Source organism: Boleophthalmus pectinirostris, unplaced genomic scaffold (assembly GCF_026225935.1).
Source record: "Boleophthalmus pectinirostris isolate CB_2022bp ecotype Guang Dong unplaced genomic scaffold, ASM2622593v1 HiC_scaffold_8, whole genome shotgun sequence".
NCBI classification, from domain to species: domain Eukaryota; kingdom Metazoa; phylum Chordata; class Actinopteri; order Gobiiformes; family Gobiidae; genus Boleophthalmus; species Boleophthalmus pectinirostris.
The window spans coordinates 33,480,043-33,507,419 of record NW_026571515.1 but is presented as its reverse complement, the minus strand read 5'-3'; the positions used below and the strand labels follow the sequence as shown (position 1 = coordinate 33,507,419).

The 27,377-nt window shown below is 37.7% G+C and overlaps 2 protein-coding genes across 2 annotated transcripts in view; one reads left to right on the top strand and one right to left on the bottom strand.

Moving 5' to 3' along the window:
* Positions 1-27,377, top strand: part of LOC110164508 (tubulin alpha-8 chain-like) — a 113,912-nt gene that overhangs the window by 61,465 nt on the left and 25,070 nt on the right. The window lies entirely within an intron of this gene.
* On the bottom strand, positions 17,934-26,047 carry LOC110164566 (protein tyrosine phosphatase non-receptor type 1). The gene is made up of 10 exons (XM_020929628.2): positions 25,961-26,047; positions 25,562-25,852; positions 24,745-24,835; positions 24,505-24,605; positions 24,293-24,391; positions 23,945-24,082; positions 23,633-23,842; positions 23,322-23,483; positions 22,260-22,387; positions 17,934-21,353 (listed from the first exon to the last, which is right to left on the bottom strand). The coding sequence occupies exons 2-10, from the start codon at positions 25,616-25,618 to the stop codon at positions 21,035-21,037; spliced, it is 1,305 nt and encodes a 434-aa protein (XP_020785287.2). The 5' UTR covers positions 25,619-25,852; positions 25,961-26,047; the 3' UTR covers positions 17,934-21,034.

Here is a 27,377-nt window from a genome sequence, read left to right as displayed (position 1 = left end):
CTTCGACCTGCTCCAGTCCGCCGGGCACTCCCGCGCCTTCGGCTAAGAGCAGATCACCGTCCCACGGGGGCAAGATGTCCAGCGGCAAGTCCAAGAAGCGCCTGGACAAGGACAGCGACGAGTACAGACAGAGACGCGAGAGGAACAACTTGGCAGTGAGAAAAAGCAGGGACAAAGCCAAAATGCGTAACTTGGAGACGCAACATAAAGTGCTGGAACTGGCCGCAGAGAATGACCGTTTACAGAAGCGCGTGGAGCAGTTGTCCCGAGAGCTGGCCACGCTGCGAAACTTGTTATCTGCTACGGGACAGTGTTAGGTACCCCGGGGCTCCAATGGACTCATATTACAGACTTAAATTATTGTCCAACGAGCCACGCTTGAGCGGTACGACCAGAGTTTACAAGGACACTTTAAATGAGGCAGAACAGTGGGTGCATGATTGCGCAATCGCTCATGTTTCTCCCATGTCACCTCGCTTCAGTCTCGGTGTGATTTTGTGTACATGCAGTATTGTGCGCAGGTTTTACATGCAAGTGTGCATTTCTACGTTTTCTGGTGAATGTGGAGCAGTGGTTGTCATGGCAAGAGAGTTGTGCTGCAGTGAAATGATGCAACTCTTTGTAATAGTATTGGCAATGAATGAAATACGTCTAATTATTTAAAACTGAAAGGCAAAACGCTCTAATTGTACTTGATATTTTATTGAATTAAACAGATTTCTACTTTGTTTAAACAATTTTCTGGTTCTTTCTTCTTTTCTGATGGTTTTAAGGCTGTGAAGGGAAACAGACAGGGCGTTACACCCTCTTTACATATTCATGCTCTGAATACAGTCTTTTCATGGACTACATCTTATTTCAGACATTCCCATCACAAACACTTTCCAAATATTTCACATGTACTTATAGATCAATTATGTTCAACCTCAGAAAGTTTTAAGTACAATCAGGTTACCCATAAAACTCAATTTTGTACTGCAGTGAGATAGACTTCTAAAAAAAATTAGCAGTACTAGGCCTTATAGTTCAGTTGTGGTTTAGCTGCCATCATGTTAGTCTTCTAATGGCAATTTGGTTCAGTTTCTATTTTCCAATCCCCTAACACATCGATCTGTCTAAATGTTGATATTGTCTCATTATTGCTGTGGACTTATTATCAGATGCAATTATAGATCAATCACTTTAAAACAAAGGATGCAATATTCACTGTTACAAATGGACAGTAATAATGCCTATATTAAACCGTTTAAGTATGTTGAAGTGAATCTGCAGAAAGAAGCAAAAACCACAACCAAAAAGGGAACATCTATTCTGGGTTTCTAATGACTTGAATTCAGAAACTGGACATGGGATGTTTCTGTCTGGTCTCAGTGATTTAACATGTTTACAATATTTAGCCAATACATTATTTATTTAGGTATATTTTTAAAAGTCTGCCATATTATGGATCAAGTCAGATAATCAAATCCATTCATTTGAGCTCATTTTGCCCCTGTCCCTTTTTGCTGTGTAAGTTTTGGCCTCATGCAGCCAGTCACACAGTGCACTGAAATGCAGCTTTATCTTTAGCACACAACTCGGTCAATAGTCTGCGAAGTCCACTGGCCTCGTGAGGGGTTCAAGGCTGCGTGCAAATTAATCAGCAACTAACCTCCTCCCAAACCTCGGGTCACAATCTGCAGCCTTGGAACATGCACTGTGCCACAGAGGCTTCAGGAACACCTGTGTATGTGTGAGCACATATTGACACGGGAGCACACTGCACACACGTGTGCATCCAAATCTTTAAATCAATAAACTCAAAGAAGATTTGAATAGTCATAAATGTATTAGTCATACATTTATACTTAAGCACTATACTTGAGTGTAACATTACTTCACACATCGCATTCACGGTCAGTGGTTGAGCAGCCTCTTGACAGCTGCCTTGTGCCAAAAATGACAGACAGTGGTAGTGATGGTTTTCAGGTCAGCCCCAATCAGTACAAACTGCTGTTGTGTCCTTTGGCAAGACATTTCACTCACCCACTGTACCCTCACATGGTTGATGAAGTAAAGACCTGGGAGAGTGAGCCTCCCACTTGAGCTGCTTGTAACTGTTAGCCCAACATTTATTACTTATTAATAGAAGTAAAAGTGTGCAGTAAAAGTGTACAATGAAAACACTAAAAAGGATTAAATAATTGATATTGTTTTATGTGACTAATGTGCAGAAATCTATGTTTTGCAGTTTGCACTTCACCAACTCTATAATGTACTTTTCATTTCTAAATGTAAATCTGTATTACCCACCTCTTCACTTTATTCAACTGAGACACATTAATAACACAGTGTTCTGTAAAACATCAAGGTCCACTTCAAAACTCTTCGAAACTCTTTTTCATACAAGTACCACTAGGACCTAAGGTCAAACCAGGTCTAGACAATTAAGACAAGACTAAACCAGGGAAAAACCAGTCTTAACCTGGACTGAGAAAGGACTCTTTTGGGATTAAACTAAGACTATGGACCAAGGACTCAGTATTAAGCCATGCCTAAACCATGTCTAAACTGGGACAAGCCAAAACCACTGGAATGTGAATAAAACTGTCTATAAATCAATAAGAATAGCCTAAAACATTAAACATTCCTGATCAGTCCATGGACCACATATTGAGAAGCTGTGCAGCTGTAAACAAACGCGTGAGATTGTGTTTTGAATGTGGAGGTTATTTCAACAGACTTCTGATGAAGTGCTCTTCTGCAATATCCTCTCCTCCCAGTGACACAGAGCTACACCCACCCAATGCAACGCCTGCTCCTGCCAGACAATGGGTTCATGCAAGACAATAATAAGACTTAACCATGTCATCATAACAAATACATTACACTACAATACATGGTTTAAATACTTAAGTGTTGTACAACTAGGACCAAACCAGGACTGTACCAGGAATAACCAAGATGTTTATTGGAATGACTAAAACTGGTCTAGTCCAAGTTAAATCCAAATGTTCTTGTGATGTGTGTGCCAGTATGAATGTTGTCTAGATTCAAACCAGGACTAAATACGAATGTCATAAAGAAGGAATATACCAAGATTAAACAGGCACCACAGTCAAAATGAGACAGCACTATGACTAAAGTAAAGAATATATCAACAAACAGCTGTTCTAATCCTGAGTTAAACCAACATAAAGTCTAAAAGTGGATAAACTAAGTGTGGTCCATTGTGAGTAAAACAAACAACAACAACAAAAAAATGTCAAAACATGCACAGACCACAATTTGCCTATTATTTCAGTTTTGTTCATTGTTTCCTATGTCAACAAACATTTTAAACAACTTCAGAGAAATTAATTCTAATGAGTAGAAACTGGAGTGCCAAGAAATAAGTCATGAAATAGAGCATGTTCCATCTTGTTTGATAGCAGATTTTGCAGTAAAAACTAATTATAAATAACTATTATTTAACTAAACTTTATGCTTTGCTTTTTATTAGAAAACATTATTATCACAATATATCCTCTTGTAATTAAAATATGAATGTTTCAGTGACTACAGCGAGTAATGCAGGTTATATCGTGTTGCAGTAATTTTGTAGAAGTGATGTTGCTGGTTAATATGGCTACCCTGCAAACAAGCATTTCTATAAAAAATGACCCCATAAAACAATGATTAGTATTTTTTATATGGCTATTTGATTCCAAAAGTGAGAGAGTATTGTGTATTGTTGTGTATTCCTTTTCCTTTTGGTTGTAGTCATCACAGGCAAAACATTCTTGGCATTTTTTTCTTGGACGGTCTTTCTTAGACTTCTCCCATTCCTCTCTCTCCCTGCTCCACCTCTCATCTCTGACGCGTTCTCTCTCTCCCCCTTCTATCTACATACCCTCTCTCTATCACACCATCTCCTTATTCCTCTCTCTCCCTCCATTCTCCCAGCACCTCTCACGCTCTCCGCTTTCTCCCCTTTTACTCTTATTCCTCGCCTCTCCCCCTCTCCTCTTTCTCTCTTTCCCCTTGCCCCTCTCTCTCCCCTTGCCCCCTCTCCTCCTCTCTCTCCTCCTTCTCTCTCTTCCTCCTTCACCCCCCTCTTCACTTCTCCTTTCCCCAATCTCTTTCTCCTCTTCTTCCTTCTTCTCCCTGCTCTCTCTCTCTCCTCTCTCCGTCCGTCCCCTCTCTCCTTGCTCCATACTGACAGGGAAATTCCCACACAGTAGGATGACCTGTTCTCTCTTAGTTCAGTCCGTCCCTCTCTCTCCTCCCTTTACCGTCAGTGGGCAGTGTCTGTCCGTAATCCCCAGCCTCCGCAGCCTGGCTCACCTGAACATGTGTACTGTACAGCTGTTGTGAAATATCAAACTTTTTAAAGCAATGACTCATGTACTAATATGGCATCCTTCCTCCTCTTTATAGTTTTATTTCCCAAACAAATCCTCACACAATATACACTATTTGTGAATACATTGTGTAATTGTTTGTGCAATGTTCCTACTTCATTGCCAGGGAAATTTGCTTGATAACAGAAAGATTGCGTTGATTGAATTCAAATATTGTCAAACATGTTCAATAATCTAGAGCTATAGTAAACAGCTCTCCTCCCAAAGCATCATATAGTGACTCACATGGCTCCTGGCTTATAATAATGATATTCCTCTAATTCGATGACGATGCCTATCTGTCTCATTTTTGTTAAAAAGTTATGCTTTCACAGTAAACTCTCAAAATGTACTTGTTTATCAGAAAAAACAAAACAAAATTTTAAACAATTTTGAATGTTTTTTTATTGTCTTATGTTTTTTATTGTTTGTTTTTTAGGAAGCACTCACATATTTTTTTTATAATATAAGCCATTTTTGCAGTATAGGCTATTGTAATTTTTTTTTTAATTGTATATTTTTTTGTGTGCACCTGCCTGAGGAGTGCAAATGGAAAGCAGCAAAGACTCAATTTACTTGTCTTGTCTTGTAAAATAGAAACTGAACTAAAACAACAAAAATTCAGATCAGTATCAGTATTGTACCAGTATACTTCTGGTGTACACACGCTTGTGTTATGGTCTACACACTTCTGTTTGCACTGTCATTCTTTTATGTAAATGTTTATCTGAGGAGGCGGATGTCACTTCACTTTTGTTTAAATACAGCTGCACCGACTGCTTCACAGTCATAATCCACAAATTGAAACCATTAAAATAGCAATTATAATGAGTCCTGGTCAGATTAAAAAATAAAAATAAAAAAAACTTGAATTTTACTCATTTTTGGCTATTGCCCTACTTTTTTGTTTTGATTGAAAATTACATGTTGGGTAGGTTGGTATCCCAAACAAGCATGCAAAGTAATAACAGGTATGTTGTCTTCAAAGGAGCAACCCAACTAACTTTGATTCATATTATCTGTAGTGTTAAAAATGTTCAAAAGTTCAAATGTCAACACTTTTACTTTGTGTTGGTAAATTTTGTCTTTTATACCTATTTTTGTGTGTAAATGTGTGTAAAATTGTGTATCTCTTGATGATAGATAATTAATCTATTTGCAAATCCCAATGAGTTCTTGGAATACAGACAAAGGTTCGCAGCAGATGTAGACAGGGCCTGGAACTGCCCTGGCCAGAGACCAACAGCCTCTCTTGAATATCCTCTCTCCAGTCACCCCTTCTCTCCATCTCCCTCCAGAGCATCTGAGCTCTGAGTATTTATACAGAAATACAAGTTACGTACAGATCAAAGCAGAGTGACCTTTCTTTTACAGACTTGTGCTAATCAATTAATATTTGAGGACAGATAAGACAACACAGAGTTTCCTATGGGACAGTTGTGTCTGCTGAGCATTTACACATGCTAATGACTGCTCTGGTCTTAGGTAGAAATCACATTCATTTACACAAAAACAGACTGAGAGAAATCTTTCCAGAATATAAATTTCCATCACAAATGAATAGTACATAGTAGCAGCAATAACATACTGTATTTTTCTACTGTTTTAGGTTTGAGCCATTTTCAGTGTAATTACTGTATCATAATCTCATGTGACATCTGTTGTATTACTGTGAAATAAATAACATAAAGGCCAATTAAATTTAGAAATACACCACATCCAAGCTTCTGAAATACATGTAATTTTACTTTTTTGCAGTGATAGTATTTAAAATTGCCACCGCCTTTCCGGGTCATGGTGTGTAACGGGAATAGGGCGGGTTGGGTATACGGTAAAGGGACAGAATTTGATCGGACTTGAACCAGGATTTCCACATCGTGCTTCACTTCTGCTATTTGAGTGAAGATGACTGTAAGAAGCACACAGTTAAGTGACGCATGTAGGGACTTGCGGTCATTGTCACTGCCCAACCATTCTGCAACATCTAACCAGCCTTGCAAAACTATACCAGCAATTATTCGAAAATCTTCAATAATATTTGGTCAATATTTAGTCCATTGGGGCCATAAGAAGTGTAGCATTGCGCAAAGGTCGGCCATTTTAAGTTGGTAGCTTGTGTGTGTTGTAATAGTCCACCTCGAGTTGTTGTAGTTAAAACAGTAAAGAAAGTATGGTTAGAGTTGCGTGTTTGTTCCTCTTTGTGTCTTAGCAAAGTTTCCTAGATGACAAGAGGCAGTTTTACTTTGACCCACAGGTCCTTGAAGGCAGCATTCGTGGAAGTGAGATTTGTCTATTTGATTTCTGTTTTGATTAATGTCATCATACTATCCATAAGATCACGCAAAACATCAGGGAAAGGTATTTTCGTACGACATATGGTTGGAAAAATGCGTTTGTCTTGTTTCACATTGCGGAAGCTCTCATCCATATGGTTCAGAATAATATAAAGTTAGGGCTGTTGTCACAGCAGCATCATATCAACAATCAAAAAATATTATGTCTTTTGAATGGTCATTCTTCCTCAAAATGGCACTATATAACAAAGTTTGAAAGTTTTCTAAGCAATTTACTGGCCTTGTTGCTTTAATTGGTTCCTGAATCCTGAATGTCTCTTGTCACTCTTCACCCCCATTTCACAGTGCGTACTCCTCTATCTTATAAAGTAAGTAAGGATGATGAAAGATTCTAAAAGTTTTCTAAGCGATTCTTGACTCTGACATTTTTCTGAATGTCTCTTCTCCCTCTTTATACCCATTTCACACTGCATACTCCCCGGTCTTATAAAGTAGTGTTTCATAGTAAAAAGAAATAATCAAGAGGTGTAGAAACAAAATACGGTCAGGATATCAATGGGATAAAATACTTGCCAAAAAAAATCTGTAAAAAAAAATTCAGCCGAAGAATTTCATGTCTTGTCTGTAGCTTTGTAGTGATTCTAGAGACATAGTACAGCAAGTGAAAACATTAAATTATAGTCTGAAGTGAATTGTCCATTTTTTAAAAAAAGAAGAAATTGCCCTTTATTACCGAAACACATATTGCTCCTGACATCTCTTTTTCAAAGGGGATCAAGCCAAGAGGTCACCAGCACACATCAGGAGCATTACAAAGTTACAATACATAGAACAAGGAGATAAAAGTTGGAATTAAGGTGCTTAAACAGATTTCATATATAAAGTGCTATAATTGTAAACCATGAAAGAAACAGTGTCATTGTTTGACATTAAAGGTCTTATAATATGCTAAACTGGTTCTTGTGAGCTTTAAGCCATGTTAGAATGATGCTACCACACCAAAAACATACTTAGTTTTGTGTTTTGCTTTGTTCACACATGTTTGAGTAATCCTTTATTATCAGTAAACACCTCCAAAGCTCAAAATGCTCTATTCCACCTTGTGATGTCATGTAGTGCGGGTTTTCAAATATTAAACATGTGTGAATGAAACAAAACAAAACTCCAGGTTTTTGATGAGGAAACAACATTATGACATTGGTGAGAAAATAATGTAATATGGACCCATTAAAGTGTAGTTTATGACTAAAAACTTTTTAACACAAACAAACACAAACACTGAGTGATGATGTCTGTTGTCTTATATACAGCATGCACTATAGAAAATGTGGTTGACATACATATATTCCTCAACAGGAAACTACAGGTTTAGAAATTATTCAAAGCACAGAATATTATGTGACCAACCTCACGTTCTCCACTTCACCTTTACCCTGCTTTTTTGGCACTGATGCAACATTCACTCAGTTTGCTGCAAATGACCCATTAAAAAAGAACTAAACTGAACTAAAAAAAAAAAATAATCAGATCCTTCCACCATTAAAATGGCTTTGTCTGGAATGTTCCACAGTATGGCATTAAACATATCTATCTTCAGTGAGACAAGCAGGTGATGCCATCAGGTCAAGTTACAGGTCAGGTCTGTGGAGAGATGACCTCACTCACAGTTAGAAAGCATGTTTTTCAAGTTGATTCAAATCTTCGAGCCAAAAACTTAAATTGCTTAAAAAACATCTAAAATACCAAAATATGATCATTGTACTAATCAAATATCCTTCATATTCAAGTTTCCTTGGTTGAATTGAATGTTTGTAAGTTTTAAAGGTGCACTATGGAACTTTTCCAGTGGAAAGACTGCCACTTGTCTCTGTGGAGAGATGTGCTTAATGCCATACTATGTTCCACAGTATGGCATTAAACACATTTATTTTCATGGAAAGAAGCAGATAAAGTTATAGGTTAAAGGTCAGGTCTAAGATGAGGTTACCCTGCTTAAAACATTAGAATGTATACTGTTCAAGGTATTTCTTCAGCAAAAAAAGCCTTACTGGATACATGCGAGCCATGAGTGTCATTTCATAATGTGGGACTCCCCTCCATGCCTGTCTCAGCTCACCTGTGTTTCCTAACCAGTATTTAAGCTCCATTTCCACAATTCCCCACTGCCAGATTGTTCTTCATAGTTTCTGCACAAGATTCTCCAGCATTTCTTCTGGCTGGATGACATGTTACCTCTCCCTCCTTGTTCCTGATCCTGCTGAATTGCCTGATGCTTGTTAATCAGTTTTCTGCCATAACGATCTATGAAATGTTGTTCTTTTGGCTATAATGTTCCACAGTATGGCATTTAACTTATCTATTTCTGTGGAGAATGTTCAGAAGTATGATTTAAACCTTTTATTGTCATCATAATTATGGTGATGTGCCTTCTCCAGAAAGTTTCGGTCGTCTTGTCATGTGTACCTGTTGTCAGTTGTGGTGCATTTTGCAGTTACATATTGCACCTTTAATTTTAGACATGCATAAATGTGTTATGTTTTGATATAGATATGTTTTTGATGTTGATGAAGGGAAAGAAAAAAAGAATAGTGTGTACAAATGAGGATATAGGAGCATTGTGCATCACAGGTAAAAGTCTTGTATTTTTCCACAGTTGCACCATAAAAACATGCAGAGTGACAAACATGAGCCATAGCCCGGAGAACATGCGTTGCAGTTTGTTTACATCTGGACGCTGCGGTAACAACTGTCGTCAGAACCTCACATCAGGAAGTGTGAGGCAGGTACAGAGTGCACAGGGGAAGCACCGAAACTGTGGTGGTGACCTAAAGGAGATAGAGAGAGGGAGAGAGAGAGAGGAGGGAGAGAAGAGATGAGTGTGTGAGAGAGAGAAGGTAGGAGCCTAGGAGATTAGGAGAAAGAGAGGGGTGAGGAGAGAAGAGAAGAGGAAGGGGAGATAGAGAGGTGGAGAGAAAGAGAGAGACAGAGGAGGGTGAGAGGGAGGTGAGGGTGAGGAGAGAAGGAAGAGGGGAGAGAGAGAAAAGAAGCGTGGTTGACAGAGGGCAGAGGAGGGTAGAAAGAGGATAGGGAGAGAGATAAAGAGAGGGGAGAAGGGAGAGAAAAGGAGGAGCAGTTAAGAAAGATAGAGATGCTGGGGAGAGAGAGAGGGAGAGAAGGAGAGTGAGGGCAGAGAGAGAGCGCAAGAGAGACAGAGAATAAAGAGAACAAGGACGAGAGACAGCAAGAGAGATACAAGGTGAGAGACTGAGGAAGGTAGAGAGACAGTAATAGAGAAAAAGAGAGAGACATTGGGGAGAGAGAGAAGGAGAGTGGGGGCAGAGTCCGAGAGAGGGAGCAGGGAGCAAGAGAAAGAGAGCTGCAGAGAGAAGGTCCTGTATCAGCAACAGTTAGAGCAACAGGAAGAGGAAAAGGAAGCGCACGAGGAGGCTCACACACGTAACACAGACATCACAGACATCACAGTAGTGACCCACAACGGCAGCAGCACGGTGCATTTCCACTCCACTCAAAAACAATGTGTGTCTGCTGTGATATCTGCAACACGCCACCACCGCAATGATGCAACCAGTGCAGCCACACTAATCAAAACATCAACTGGGGCCGGAGCAGCAGAGAGGGGGAGAGAGGGGGGCCTGGGCTTTTTAGATCGGATATTGTGTGGTCCTTTTCTATGGAGTAAGAAAGCTGTCAAAAATATTCGTGCGCATAAAATAGATATCCGTGCATATTTGTAAACTCTCAAATGAGTCCAGTCGTACATAAAATATATTGTGTGTATTTTATCCATCAGAATACGAATTGAAAAATTACGATGTCATGAATTACAATCATGAAATGAAAATTTACGATTACGCTTTCATCAGTACGAATACGAATTCACAGACGGAACTTTACTGTCAAAAATACGTCATCACTTCACAGACATTATTCATCGAGCAGAAGAAACATCGATCAAGATCAAGACTGCGCATGCTCAAGTTTGTAGCAGAGGGTAAAAACAGAGTAATAGCACAAGAAGCTACAACAGCAACCAACAAGTGGGTTAATTAAAATCTATTGTAAAAATGTCTTGAATTCAGGAACCGAACTGTATAATATTGTGTAGAAACACCTCCTTTGAACGGGAAATTGCACCTATATGTTAGATAACATAGTGGAGCCAGTTGGCTAACATCCGACGTAACGTTATCCCAGGGCTAATTAGCAAATATCAGGTTCTCTGTATGTTTAGATTAAAACATTCACGGCTACAGCCACAGCGAGCATCAGTCAGCCTTCACTTCAGCTGCATTTCTCGCATGAAATGCCACCAAAAGTTCCTCGGGACGCTGAAATGTCTCAGTTTACACCAAACACTATCAAACTGTCCTGGTTACGACGTCACAGCCAATGAAATGTTACACATTACCGTTTAATGCAGCTTCCAGCATCAATTAATGTTCGTGTTTACAGGCAACACCTTGGTATATATACAGTATTTACCGGTAAGTATAACGTCACTGTGACGTGGATGGATTTGCTAATTATAACCCATTATAACTCATGTATAACCCATTGTCTGAAATGCAGCTGAAGTGAAGACTGACTGATGCTCGCTGTGGCTGTAGCCGTGAATGTTTTAATCTAAACATACAGAGAACCTGATATTTGCTAATTAGCCCTGGGATAACGTTACATCGGATGTTAGCCAACTGGCTCCACTATGTTATCTAACATATAGGTGCAATTTCCCGTTCAAAGGAGGTATTTTTACACAATATTATACAGCAGCGTTCGGTTCCCGAATTCAAGACATTTTTACAATAGATTTTAATTAACCCACTTGTTGGTTGCTGTTGTAGCTTCTTGTGCTATTACTCTGTTTTTACCCCCTGCTACAAACTTGAGCATGCGCAGTCTTGATCTTGATCGATGTTTCTTCTGCTCGATGAATAATGTCTGTGAAGTGATGACGTATTTTTGACAGTAAAGTTCGTCTGTGAATTCGTATTCGTACTGATGAAAGTGTAATCGTAAATTTTCATTTGGTGATTGTAATTCATGACATCGTAATTTTTCAATTCATATTCTGATGGATAAAATACACACAATATATTTTATGTACGACTGGACTCATTTGAGAGTTTACAAATATTTATTTTATGCGCAACTACAGCCAAATATGCACGGATTTCCCAAATACGCACGGATTTCTATTTTATGCGCACGAATATTTTTGACAGCTTTCTTACTCCATACTTTTCAGCCTAGTTTGTGGATTTCTGTAGATAAGTGCCGCCTAACCTAAAACACTAATGACCAATAGCACAAAATCATTTATAGTGTGTAGCTGTATACATACCTACATGATTAAATTCACTCAGCTTTAAGTTTAGTTTTTTTTTTTTTACATCAACTTGTTGGGATGTTTTTATTGCACTGAAAAACTGATAATGTGTTACTGTGAGCGGGCCGGCATCTCCACAAATATGACTCTTATCTGGCCTGGTTTTTGGCTATAATGTTCCATAGTATGGCATTTAACTTATCTAGTTCCATGGAGAATGTTCTGAAATATAATTTGACCATTTTATTTCCATGCAGTCATGGTGACGTGCCATCCCCAGAAACTTACACATTACTTTAGTAGTCATGAGCAAAACATATTTTTGCAACATAATGTAAAACACCTCCTCTTAATCATCCCCATGTGTTGACTTGTTTTGTATTCCAGTGCTAAAGGGTTAAACTCAAAACGATACTGAAAGTTACTGCTCACTCCAGAGTGTGGACAGATGGGAAAAGTCATGGGCAAGAGGAGACATGGTCCGCCTCACAGTGCACACGTCCTCTGTATGTTTGTGTGTGTGTCCAAGGAGCTTGTGTGTGTATGTTTGTGTCCAAGGAGCTTGAGTGTGTGTGCGTGTGTGTGTTTGTGTGTGTGTTTGTGTGTGTGGACGGGTTTTATCACATTGTGGGGACTAACTTCAGTGCACACTCTCACATCATTGGGACCTGCTAGGACAAAAACCAGGTCCTCATGACTTAAATCCATTGTTAGACTTATTAGACTAAGACAGACTTTATTGATTCACAAGGGAAATCGTTTGGACACAGTAGCTCACTCATCACAATATAATATAATACCAAATAATAGCAAAGCGCCAATATATAAATGGTAATAATAAATTCAAAATAAGTAGCAAAAACAGCAAGGAACTGGTATCAAATAAGGCAAAATTATACAATATGTACAAGTAAAAATACAACTATAGAAATATAGTAATACAAAACATATCAGCTGTATACAAGAGGTGGGTTAGAAACAGTGCAAAGATGAAATAGGGATTGACTTGACATAGAGTTATCTATTACATAAGGGTGAATTGTTGTACAGTTGTATGGAGTATGATATGAATGTAGTCCTGTATCTCACTGTTTCAGCAACATGGTTTAAAGTTCAGATTGGATAAGGCTAGACTCAGCCTGTGGAAAATTAATGCAAGTCACTGTATTGTCCTCACAAAGTAAGGAAACATGATGCGTGTGTGTTTTGGTGACTCAGGCCACGCTCTTCGACTCTCTCTCTTTTTCAGGAATTTCTGGATCCAGCCTAACTCCTGAGAATCTGGGTTGGGACTCATTTACTGTCAATGGGCAGCCCACGCTTTCTCCCTCCCTCTCTCTCCCCCTCTTCCTCTTTCTCTCTCTCTCTCTCTCCCCCTTCATTCTATCTTGCTCACCCTTTATCATTCCCTTTCTCCCCTTTCTTCTCCCTCTACTTCTCCTTTTTCTCTCTCTTTTTTCTCCCCTTCTTCCATTCCCTCTCTTCCCTTCTGCCTATCCACTCTCTTTCTCCAACACCCTCACTCATTTTTCTCACTGTTTCTCTCCTCTTCCTACTCTCACTCGCCCACTATCTCTCTCTATCTTTCTCAAACCCTCTCTCTCGCGCTCTCCTTCCCTCTTTATTCCTCTCTTTCCCACTCCCTCCTCTCTCTCCCTCTCTCCTGTTCCTGGACTTTTATTGGGAAGTTCCAGGTTAATGTCTAACTCCAGGAGGACACATAGTTCAGGAGTCATGAGGACAGACTGATACACTGGGTCAATAATAACTGCAGAGTCAGCAAAGAAAAGTACTACATTTTAATCTATGTCATCACAGACGTGTGTGGTACGCTAACTGCAAGATGGCACACTTAGATAGGACAATAAGTCTATAGGTATGAACATGTGCATTTTGACTGTTACATTTAGACATTGAAGATTTTTCTTTTTTATTCCTATTGATTGATCCAGATTTTCATTTTTTATTTGACCTTGCCTTATTAAATACAAATTGTACTATTTAACATTTTCAATGGAAGGGGCCTCTACGTGATTGGGGAAATGAAGATATTATTATTCTTACAGCCTGGAATATTCTACAGTATGTCAGCTGATTCCATGTCAGTTCTGCTGACAGATGACCTGCTCACAGTAAGAATGCCATACTATGGAACGTTCAAGGCAAAGTGATTACATTTCCATAGAGACAAGCAGTGGACCCTTCCCCAGAAAAGTTACATAGTGTATCTTTACTTATCTGAAGATAATTTACAACACAGACTCTTAATCAGTCTAAAAAATACCTGTACGTGAGTAATATTACTTGTAAGTCAGTGTACTCTAACTTGGCTACACTTCCTTCTGTGAGTAAGTACGTGTGACTGAAGCTTTTCATTTGGCCAGAGCATTATGTTTTCATAGAATTTCAGTTAGTCTGATCGAGGAAATGAGGGATGAGGAGAGTTAAACAATGAGGAATTTAAAATGATAAATACTAAACCTAAACTTTCATTTAAAGGTCCTATATTACACAAGTTGGTCTCTTGTGAGATTGAAGCCATGTTAGAATGTTGTTACCTCCTCAAAAACATGCCTGGAGTTGTGTTTTGTTTCATTCACACATTTTGAGTAATCATTTGTCATTAGTCTGTTTACATCTCTCTGGCTCAAAATGCTTTGTTCCACTTTATGATATCATGTAGTGGTAGTTTTCAAATTAACTTGCTAACTAGCTCCCTTTTACCTTTAGTTCAATAGAGATTGGCAGGGTTGAAATTACCCCAGTGATTCTAGGGAAGGTATATGCAGTTTAAAAACACAGTAGAGCACTTATTGTATTACCACATGACATCACAAAGTCAAACAAGATGGTTTCTATTTAAGAGAAAAACTCAGCCTGAATATTAAGGATTTGTGTGAAGGAAGCAAAACACAACTCTAGGTATGTTTTTGATGAGGAAACAACATTATAAAATAAATCAGAAAAGAGTGTATGGGCCCTTTGAAAGTATTATGACTCAAGTGTGATGCATAATGTTTTTACGAGCAGTCACCCAGCAGCTGATCTTATTGTTCCATGGCTCTTTTGTTTATTTCTGTTCTGTCTTTGCTAAATTCATTCCTAAGCTCTGTACAAAGAGTTCTAAAAGTACTTGTTTACACACCCTTTAAATAATCGTGCAATTTTATGGTCTATTGCATTCACTCTTACTTGTCCAGTTTATTTTTTTTATTGTGGATCCTGATTAGAGCAGTCATTCCAATTCTTTCTGGGATCCATCTTTTTTTTTTCAAAGAAGTTTCTTGTAATATAAATATAATAAAATAGGCTACGAGCTTGTTTCTGAATAACATTGAATAGAACAGCTTATTGTTCGGTTTCAGACAAACAATTCCTTCCTGATTTGAAGGACTTTGTGAGGACTCTGTGAGGACCGTTCCCTATTCAGAAGATATAATGTTTTGATTTGAATTGCTTAATTGCTATGACCATGGAGGATGCTTGAAATACATGAATAGACAATAAATACAAAAATATGCCTACATATCTGCAAGAGACAAAAGCTTTATGTTAACAACACTAAATGGTTTGAACTTTTGCATTTCTTGCAGTGCTCCTTCAGATATTATTTAGCTTTTTTCTCATTTTGATTGTGTGCATTGTTTAAAGGAACCTGAGCTGTTAACTTGAAAACTACCACTTGATGACATCAGAGGGTTGAACAGAGCATTTTGAGCTTTGGAGATGTAGGCAGTCTTGTATATGTCTATGTACATGTACGAATGAAACAAAACACAACTCCAGGCATGTTTTTGATGAGGTAACAACATTATAACATGACTTGGGTAATATAGGACCACTACTGTTTTACCACTTGAACGATAAAAATATAAATCAGATGTTGCGTTACTCTGAACTTGAACTGAACTTGAGTAATACTCTTTTGAAGTGACAGTACTCTTGAATAGTTCTCTACTCTATATTGCTCAGAGGTTACTTGGAGCTGACACTTTGCTTTAGGAGTCCTGTGTCTTTAAACCAGTTCCGGTCACACCTTGATTGTAGTTTTCCTCCACGTCACAGATCCAGTGGGGAGTGTTCTTACTCACTGTGTTGCATTCCTGAACAGCGTGTACCAGCGCATTCCTGCTGTTTTCCAAACAGGAAGCACACAGACATTGCCAAATCAATTGTTCAGTACCATGTTTGTTCTTATCCTCTCGCCTAAACAGTACATTGGCTCTTAATCTATGGGTCCAGTTTGGTGTTATATGTATATTGTTTATTTATACAGTATATAGCTTTACGTTTATAGCTTTTCTATACTTTTTGGTTAAGCTCGGTTTAAAGAAACACTATGTAACTTTTCTTGTTAAATTGTACTGAGAATTGTCTTGATGACTTTGCAGCTGATGTCATCCATGCTCCCTGGGGGTGTGAAGCTAACTGAAAGCACTACTCTGTAAGACGCTGTTACTCAAGACTTAATGTGAGCGTTATTTTGACACAATTTGACCAGAAAGAGCTGAGTTAGTTGGAACTACGACAGGTGAGATGATTTGTGCTGTTGAACAAGTTTCTCACTCATACAATTAGAGTCACAAGCCAGCTAACATTGGCCAACAGTTTTCCAGTTAGTCATGCTCACCTTTTTGTTGAAACTCCTTAACAGGACCATGAATACTTTTATGTACTCAGATTAATCACAGGCTTCTGAAAATGTGTTGTTTAAATCCATTTTGTATTTTTCCTTGAGTATTCTTAACATCTTAAAACTTTTTTGTTTGTGTTTGCATTGTGTCACCATAACTGCTGAACATTCCACCAATAGAACTGCATGTAGAACATTGCTTTACCAAGAATGTTCCACAATATGGCATTCAATTTACAATAAACTTATTTCTCTTCAGGTGACAGGCAAATGGTGCCACCAGGCCAAGTTACAGGTCAGATCTATGGAGAAAAATGTATACTCACAGTAAGAATGCCTGTTTTATTATGTTTTTCAACAATAAAAACCCATTGTAATAAAAAGACACAAACAAGCAGCTTATCCCCAACACCAGAAAAGTTACATAGTGCACCTTTTAAGATTTTTGTTTTTTCTTGGGGAATACAAAAAACGTAATGCATTTTCCAAATATTTCCCACTTATAATATGTGGATGGCTACTACTTGCACTTACTGAATACTAACAGCTCCATCTATGTGAAGAAAACATTACAAATAGCCTATTGTGTCATTTCAAGTAGGCAACTTCCTTGTCATTTCTAAATGACCTAAAACAGTGCGCTTGCAGTACGTGTAGGCATCGCTGTCTCCTCAGTAGTGGTGGTTTTGAACAAGCAACTTCAAGAGCCTCAAACAAAAAAGCTGAGATCCAAACTAGACCCAGAGTGCCATCTGCTGGTGAAAAAGGAACTGTACATTGTATGAATGTTAACTATGGCATGTAAGTGAAATCCAAAATAGTTTACAATTTGGAGGCAATAAGAGAAGATGTCCATTATACCATGCCTTCAATTAAGTATAACAAAGGTGCACTATCTAATCTTTCCAATGGAGGCCTAATGCATGCTTGTCTCCATGGAGATGTAATTGACTGCCTGGTAAATTTTTGCAGGTGTTTTTATTGCTTAAATATACCAAATATAAAATTCTTACTGTGCTCGAGGTTGCCTCTCCATAGGTTTAGCATGTTACTTCACCTGGTGCCGTCACCTGTCTCCATGGTGATAGTCAGTATGGCATACTGTGTAACATTTTAGACAAAACAATAAGGGCTCCATGGAGACAAGCAGCTGACAGAATTTGTTCATAATTTACAAAACCTCAACAAGAATCATGAGTGACAAATGAAAATATATTAAAGAAATGCAATTTTGTACAAATAAAAGAATTTATGTTGTTAAAACTAAGAAAACAAACAAAGTAAAAACAGGACTTGAATTGATTACACAAAATATATATTTAATATGGGCATATCCTCAGATGGGACAAATACATTCGAATGAGAAGTACAGCTGTCAGACTCCACAATGTTTAGAGTCATAAACTGAAACTTAGCAGCTCAAAAAAAAATCTCTTCTTTGGACAAACCCGCTGAGTGACAGATGCAGCATGCTAAAAATTAAAAATCTAAATTATACAAAACTTAATGCCTTTGCCAGCTCTGGAAAAAAATGAATTTTACACACAATTAGAAACAACATATTGTACAAGTTGCAGTGCTGGTGTTGGATTTTTGGTTTGTTCACAATTAGAGCTGAATGATAAATGAAAATCAATTCAAAATTGCAATTGGTCACAATTGGCAAATAAAGACTGAAATTATTTTGTGAGAACAATGCAGAAAACAAAATATCTTGTCTCAGTTTGGTTTTATACATCATGGACTTCAACTTTCTATTATAGGTGAAATTTTGAAGACTTTTAACCATTCAGATTATATCATATTTTAATTGTTAATTGCTATGGCAACTATAAAATTTTTTCGTCAGTCTGAAATCCATGAATAAAACCAGTTAATTCAATAGTTAACCTATAAACATGACCTCTCTAAAACATGTTTTTTCTCAAATGTTAATGTTTTGGGCTTGTTTTGAAGTTAAACAAATCTTCGATTTTAAAATATACTGCAAATCTACCCTCTATCAAAATAGATGCCAGAAAACTTGCAATTCAACTTTTTTTCCCCACCCCAAGTTCATTCAGCTCTACACTATCCCTGGTTCCCTGTTCAGATCCCTCCAGTCTGATAAAGGGTCATGCTATTGAATATTTGTATTGCTGGCGAAAAAAAAAGTAGAAAATCACATACATGTACAGTACAGGACATTGTAGCCGCAGCCCACACATTCATAGCACAGTCTCTTGCATTTAAAAAGTTGGCTAGAAATAACTTTAACCCTTTAGTACACAACAACCCGTGACCAGCCACTAATGAATGAGCCCTCTTTTGGAATAGACTGTTTAGAAATAAAAATTAAATACATATTCAGATGAGATGAAATGTAGGGATGTTGGGATGAACTATTTTACATTTAAAGGGCCCATATTACGCAATTTCTGATCAATTATGTTGTTTCCTCATCAAAAACATATCTGGAGTTGAGTTTTCTGTTTAACACACAAATCCTGCATATTTAAACACTCTGTTCCACCTGATGTCATGTGGTAATACAGAAAATGCTCCTGTTTTTAAACTATACACCTTCACTAGAATCAGACCTGGAATTACCAAGCTTTACTAAACAAATGGTACCTGTTAACTTGAAAACTACCACTTTATGACATGACAAGGTAGAACAGATCATTTTGAGCTTTGGAGATGTAGACAGACTAATAATAAAGGATTACTCATACATGTGTAAATAAAACAAAATACAACTTCACATACTTTTTCAGTGAGGTTACAACATTTTAACATGGCTTAAAGCTCACAGGAGTCAATTTTGCACAAATAGGACCACACTTTTAGTAATATGAATCATAAATATCAGATTTAAATTCTGTAAGTCCACCAATATGGGATGTTATGGGACACACATTGGTTTATAAGAAACTTTGAATGAAATATGGTAATGAATTAGTATGAATGAAGAGAAGTTATTATATTTTTTTTCCAATGATTAATAATGATGTTTGTATGAAATTGCTGTTTCTTTACACAATCATTTTACATTTTTACATTGTGAAATCCTAAATAAACCAGTATAAGGAGCACACAATATTTGGTCATTTTAAACAGACACACTTTAAATAGTTTGGGCATCTTTTCTTTATCACTACTGTACATTATTGTATTTCCATTCAGTTTCTTGTGACACCTGAAAAACTAAAGCCCTGAGCATAAACTTATTTAACATATTCATGAGGAAAAAAAAATATTGAGGATTGGCAGTTTCTATTTCATACCAACCCTAAAACTACAGGTGCGATATGCCACTTTTTAGTAGTGTCTGCCACCTGCTTTTCTCTATTTTGATGCCTGGAATGTTCCACAGTGCGGCATTAAACTTAGCTTGCATTTTGTGTTTTTTGTATTGCTAAAAAAAAATAAAACTTGGAAAAACCTGCATCACAGAGAGCACGATCACGTATAGATTCGACCAATAACGAATTCAGCAGACATCACTCATCTTCATAGAGATGGAAGTGTTAAATGCCATTGAATATACCACAGTATGGCATTTGTAGGGGTAGACATGAAATAACATCTCTATGGAGGCAAGCAGGTAGCGACAGTTACACAGTGCACCTTTAAAGGAGACATATTATGCAAGACCTTTCAACCATGACATTTTGTGTCTTTCATTCACACATGTTCAATTAAACCTTGTTGGTGAGATCCTTTTTTCTGATTAGACATAAATTCTTTGTTTCATCTGGAGCATTTTCTGTTAAATTTCTTTAATCAATTTCTGGTTGCTCAGTCCAATAACTGTAACCACTGGCTGGATTTAATTGTACAACACATGTGCAAAAACATGCCCAGCAGGCTAAAAACTCCAGCTAAAAAGTCCTGACTAAGCCCATAGTGGCAACTGATTGCTTAAAGAGGCACTAGGTAACTTTTGTGCTGGAGGATCTGTCTGCTTGAGATTATATTACATTGCCTGGAATGTTCCACAGTATGGCATTTAACTTGACTATCTTACATTTATTCAATTGTTTTTATTGCTAAAGAAAATATATTGGAAAAACATGCTTTCTTACTGAGTTACTTGTGTCCATGGCACTGGCTAAGTTTAATGCCATTCTTTGGAACATTTAGGCAAAGTAAGAAAATCTTCAAATAGCCAAGTTAGTTGTTGGACCCTCAAGTGGGAAAGTTACATAATGCTCCTTTAAAGATTGACAACCCTGGTCCAAAACAAGTCATGTAATCCAAGATAATTCATAATATATCTCCTTTAGTCCAATTCCCAACCCCAACCTGAACCTGAACTTAAATCTATTAAAACTATGAGAACATCCAGCAAAGTCCACTCCATCAGGACCAGAGAGGGGTGAACAAAACCAAACCAAAATGGAGGAAGGAGAACAGCTCAATGGAAATAGGCTCGGTAGCAGGCGTATGCGCTGAGGGCCACAGCGGTGTACAGGCACACGTTGGTTAAGAAAGGTGACCATGTTCCCTGTTCTGGAAAGTCCTCGGGTTTGGGACATGGGCATTCCTCTGTCGTCGTCTCCTCCTCCTGCTGCTGCTGCTGCTGCTGCTGCTGCTGCTGCTGGTGATGGTGATGGTGGAGGTGGTAGGATGGGGTTGAATTTTCAAAGGTGTTGTTTTGGACTCCAGCATGGCCATCCGGATGATCAGTGCCATCAGGAATAATTCTCTGTCGCAACTCTGGCTCTTTTGAAGACCTGAATGGCAAATAATTTAGACATGCATTAACCTTTTATTATACTTCAATGATCCCTTTACTATTAAGTGTATTACGTTGTGTTATTGTAAACTCGAAATGTTAGGTCAATGTAATTTCCTACATGCAGCAATATATTTTGTGTAGAACAACTTATTTTTAATCTTTCAAGGAGACAGTATGCAAAATCAACTTTTTTGAGCTTATAACCATGCAATATTTTAGTGTCTGGCCCCCTGTGACCCCAGCCCTTGGGACAACGGATGGAAATTAGCCTTAGGCTACAATCCGGTGTGTTTACATTCATGTTGTCATGTTTGTTCATTAACATGCTCTGTCCCAATCAAATAAATAAATAAATAAATAAATAAATAATAACACTGGAATTAGACTCATTCATGCATGTTTGAGTAATCTTGCATTTGAAGCTTTCCATTTTACCTACACCCATTCACACACATTGATAAAGCAGCATAATTCATCTGAATCAGGTTTCATAGTTCATAAATGTCATTGTATATTTTTCAAACTAAATCCTTAGAATAATTTAGCATGTTTGACTTAAGATTGCAAATATTATGACCACATAATTATTCAGATAAAGTGCAGTTGGATGCTTTTTCACTAAATTGTAAATCTCCATTATTGATGTCATAATGGACCAAATCACCAAGTTTTAACTTGGACTATAGGTTCAGGTTTAGCATTTGTGGATTTCTTAAATTATTGTTGCATCCAGGTGGCCTCAGATACAAAAAACAAACAAAACAAAAAAACTGCCACTTGACTAATTCTGTCTTTTTTTAATTCACATTAATTATGTCTTTTATGAAATAGCACCGTCCCTTTTCGTATAAAGCACTTTCTAGAATCAGAAAGCAGCCAAAAAATTATTATGTAGTTTTACCCAAGGCAGTGGACCGTGTTTATGGGGAAAAATCGTGGCTCTGGTTTGGGGTCCCTGGGCGGGGGCAGCGGTGGAGGACTGAACTCTGGAGGCTCGTCTTCTTCACGTGAAATCTCTTTCCATGAATCCTGCTTGGGACAAATAAAGTCTCTTTTATCTTATCTTAACATCAAACCACGACCAACCTGACTATAGCTTTTCTTTGTCTGCTTTTTGTCCTCTGGGCAGACAGTAAATTATAAATCCTCTTTCATTTCCAAGGAGCATTTGATTCAGATTCAGCTTATTTCATGACCTATACTGCAAGTTTAAATCAAAAGTACAACAAGGTATTAAGTCAAAACAAGATCATGCAAGAATATAAGAAGCAACAATATCAACAAAACCTATCTACGAATGCAATCCTAGAATCAGAAAACAGCTAAAATATAATTTTTTTAATTTATATTTTGCAGTTTTACCCAAGGCAGTGGATCATCAAAATATATATTAAAAAAAAGGAAAATCACTTGCTCCTCTGTGATAGTAATAGAATCTATTTTCCACATCTTGTGTGTGTAATGGCAGCTTAATAGTCATATGGCAGTAGCTTTAGGACTGTGCAATCCAGTCTAAAAATCATGATTTCAACTATAACGAAACAAAAAATAAATAAAATAATTTTTTCTAACATCACAAGACTTAACTAGTAAAATGTATTAAATATACTAGGTCTGTATTTCCAAGGAGCTCAGGAAATATCCTAATTAACAATAATTTCAATTATTACCATAATAAAAAATCTCCTGATAATAATGTGTGGGCTGAGCAGTTAATCGAATTTGAGTTGAGACTGAGATTCAGTCACGTGTACACGTAAATAATGATATGCTTGGGTTTATATTAGACAGCTCCACAGCCAATTCTGTCAGAAAATACATAAGATTTGGAGTAGATTTAAGAGTTAAATATTTTGTGTTAAATAGCAGTGACTTCAAGTATTTTATGTCCAAAAATGAATACTTAAATGATAAATGATTATTTTTACATATTATCCACACTGTCAAAAGGTTGAGTTCTTGCCTGTAGAGTCTTGTCTCCGTCAATGTACTTGGCGCCTTCGATCACAGCAAGGTAAGAGAAGCGCAGCTGGTCTGCCGTTTGGATCAGACCCATTCTGTGACGTCGCATCTCCAGTAAAACATCACGGATACGAACAGATGAAGGATCCCGCCGCATGGACATCTGCACAACAATAACACAATATTTTACTGGGAGGATTTGTGGGAATGTATTAGTAATTTCATTTGTTTATGGAATTCAGATTCAGTTTGTGGGAGAGTCCACTGTGCAACTAATAACATAATACATATTACTGAATACAAAATACAAACCAATAGGAGGCAGGTGTCCACTAAACAGAAGGTCCCGGAGCGGCCGATGCCGGCGCTGCAGTGGACCACCACGGGACCTTGGTCCGAGTTCAGACAGCCAGATTCCCGAACTTTGTACAGGAAGTTTAGGAAGGATGCAGGAGACTCTGGGACTCCAAAATCTGGCCAGGTAGTGTAGTGAAAATGTAGGATCTCACGAGTCTCTCCTGTCTGCAAAAGTACCAGCAGATATGAAACAATGGCTCCCTGTTAAAGATGTTACCTTTGCTCTGATTTGCACTGATAGAGAACAAACAGTAAAATAATATTTACACATAGATTTTCCAGCTCCAGCTGACGAACAGTGTAGTACGATTTAACATCCTCTGAAACAAAGTTGACTTTAAAGTTGGTGTCTTCAAAAATAGCATCTTTTTCCTCTTTCTGAGGCCAGTACTGGGCACATTTGATCTGAGCATAGAATCAAGACAGAAGTGTATTATTTATTTATTTAAAACAAGAACAGTGCACAGAAAACATTAATCTTAGAGAGAAAGGATGCTCTGTGCCAGACATGCCACTTTCCATCTACAGTCCTTGGGCCATTATACAAGTTATACAAGTTGTTTAAAAAAAAAAGTTGGGCATAAATCACTAAAACATTAGAAATAATATAATTACCGAGCCCTTTTCAATGACTCTGTTGAGCATCACCACACCTCGTGACCTTTGTTCCCAAACCATCTCCCAGAAATGGCCACATGTTGTTGGAAGGGGTCCCTAAAACACACCAAGGGTTCATGGGGTAATTATATTGTAGCATTTTCATTTATATCCTGTGCAAATTATGACCACATTGAAATGGTAAAGATGTTAGAGTAAATTTCCCTCACCTGAGTGAGGATGTACTTCCTCTGTGTCTCCTCCACAGTTATTAAACTTGCATTGATGTAGTCATTAGCACCAAGCTGCAGATGTATTCTACTGTGATCAACTGTGAGAAATAACAGCAGTGAAACTGTGATGAACGCCCAGGCGTGAACATCATTCACCAGCAACAAAGCTCCAGAGAATAAGACCCAAGAGTCTGTTTTAAACTGTAACTCTGACTTAAATAGGAAAGTGTTACTCACAAGGGCTGACATCTCTGTAGCGGTTCCGAATCTTGTTTTCAGGTAGTTTGGCAACTTTGCACGGCAGATCACATGACTGCTGTCGAATATCCTATATATAATAGCAAAACATGTGACATTTTCATTAGATACACAAACATTCAGTTAGGGCTGGGTACCATTAATTAGGTACATACGGTGTACACAAATAAAAAAATAAGGTATTATAGGTGGTATTAATATAAATGTACATATACATAAATATATCTATATGTATATTTATACATATAGATATACATATATCTCCATACAGATAGACAGATAGACAGAGCCTTTACTCACTACTCACAATGTATGTTTTTTTAAGTAGACATTTACTAGGAAGCTTTGTCACCACAAATGAGTGATGAAAACTAAACATTTTCTTCCAAGAAATGGTATTTAATAGAATTTATGAACATTATTTTGTCATTCTAGATAATCATTAATACAGGAATGGGTCTCACAAAGTATAGTTCAAGTTTCCATACGTGGATTCTGTCCAGTCAGTAAAGTGAAGTTTGGAGGTTTGTCTTTGAAGGCGGTCTAAATATCTTTCTTAACTTTAAAATTTATGTGAAATTTGTAAATTAAATCATAGGACCCGTGGCAGAATTGCTCTTCACAAAGCTAATGAGGGCTCAAATTAAAACCTTTCCATACCACCACAATCCACCTCTTATCGCTGGCTTTAACATGCTTGACAGTTCATATCAGGTAGCTTGCATTTGTAGATCTTTTTTATATCTGATTCAGTGCAATAGCGTTCACTACTACCTTGATTTGTGTCGGTCCTTACCTGATAGATTTCCATCCAACTCCCGTTTTCATCGATATCCTGAAACTCGGCTTCCATCGCAGTCCTCCGTCTAACGCTGCCACTCCTTCCCAACAAACAGCCTCACGTTGCGCACAGTAATGTAACCACTTCTGCTTTATCTGCCGCCGTTCAATTGCTGGAAACTAATCTATCACTACTATTCAGTAATTCCGAGTAAGGGTTCATAGATTACCGTGTGTACCTTTCGCTCATGGCCTAGCGGAAACACGCCACAAGCTCCTCCTACGCGAAGCCGCCGTACTTGCGTGTCTGAAAAAAGGATAATTTGCATATATTTTAATGATTCTTGAAAGTCAAAGGATTAAATGGTTGTATCGGTGAAGTAGTCTTGTGTCTAACTTTAGAAAACTCACTTACCATTACTGCTACTACGGCGGCTGTACCGGAGACAGTGGAGCGAGTACGCGCGGGAGGCATCTTGTTGAAAGGCGTGCGTAACGGGAGCGCGCACGTACAAGTATAGGCAAATCACAAGCAAAAGAGCGTCATTTAATCAGGAACCTAAATCGACAGAGTGATTTGATCTTATAAAAATAAACTGTGTGAATGTATGTATTGCATAATTTAGATGCAAAGAAAGAAGTGTTACTATGGGACATTCCAGGCAAAGCAATACACATTTACGTGCAAACAAGACGGCGAAGTAGGTTTCACGCTGGACGTTGGATATTCGCCTCCGCAACTTTGTGCCGCACGGTGCGGGGAGCTGTATTCCGAGGCGCCGCTAGGTACGCAGAATAGGGATCGCCAATAAAGTACGCTTGTAGTGAAAGGAGTTTGTTTCAAAATGTAATCAACCGAAATTATCAAACGCAGTTGTGAAAAAAACAAACTAATAAAAAATAATAGAAAAAGAGGGATTGTGCACTTATATTTTATAAAATATTTAATATTTTTATATACTTTGGAGGTTAATTAATACATTCATTTTTTATTTCAATATCTTCCAGGTCAAGTGACCTAAAATCTTTGAATAAAATTATTAAAGTATGGTAGTCTCCTTTTGGATTTGAAAATTAACACTTTGTTGGATAAAAAATCTGTGATTTTTTTTTCAATAGCTTCTAAGGCAGGTGACCTATCAACTGCAAACCATGTTATTTTAGTAGTACTAGTCCTCCAGTATCATATTCCTTGTTGTTTTAGCAATTGAATGGGTGGAAGAGCACAGACCCCTAAGAACAATTGTGTGCATTCTAGTGCAGCACTATCCAGTTTGCGAGGTGGTCATTCACACAGTAGGCCAGATGTTTTTATAGAACTGAAATAAACTCTTTATAGAGTGGTGAGAATGGGATTAGTGGTAGCAGGTAGCGGGATTATGGGTTCCGGCACACGTAGGAGTTAAAGGAAATGTAGCTGCAGATGAAAAAGGAAAGAAATCTAGCAAGAAATCAAATGTGGATTTAGAAGTAAAATGAAGTAAAATAGAGATAAAATCTATAGTTAAACAAAAAGTGAAGGAAAAAATGGCAAAAGGAATGGGATATCGAGAGGATAGGTATTCAGAAAAAAAGTGGAATCAATGAGGAATATAACGGGAAACAGGAAAACAGATATTTTAATTTCTAGATTAAAGTTTGGACATTCAGGATTAAATTATATAAAATTGGAAAACATAATAGCAGGCATTGTGCCAGGCCAGAAACAGTAGGGCATGTATTTATTTATTTATGGACTGTAACAAATATACAGAGGAAAGGAATAGAATGAAGAAAGGGATCAAGGACCTTAAAATAAAATTTAACTAAATAAAACTATTACAGCAGCACCC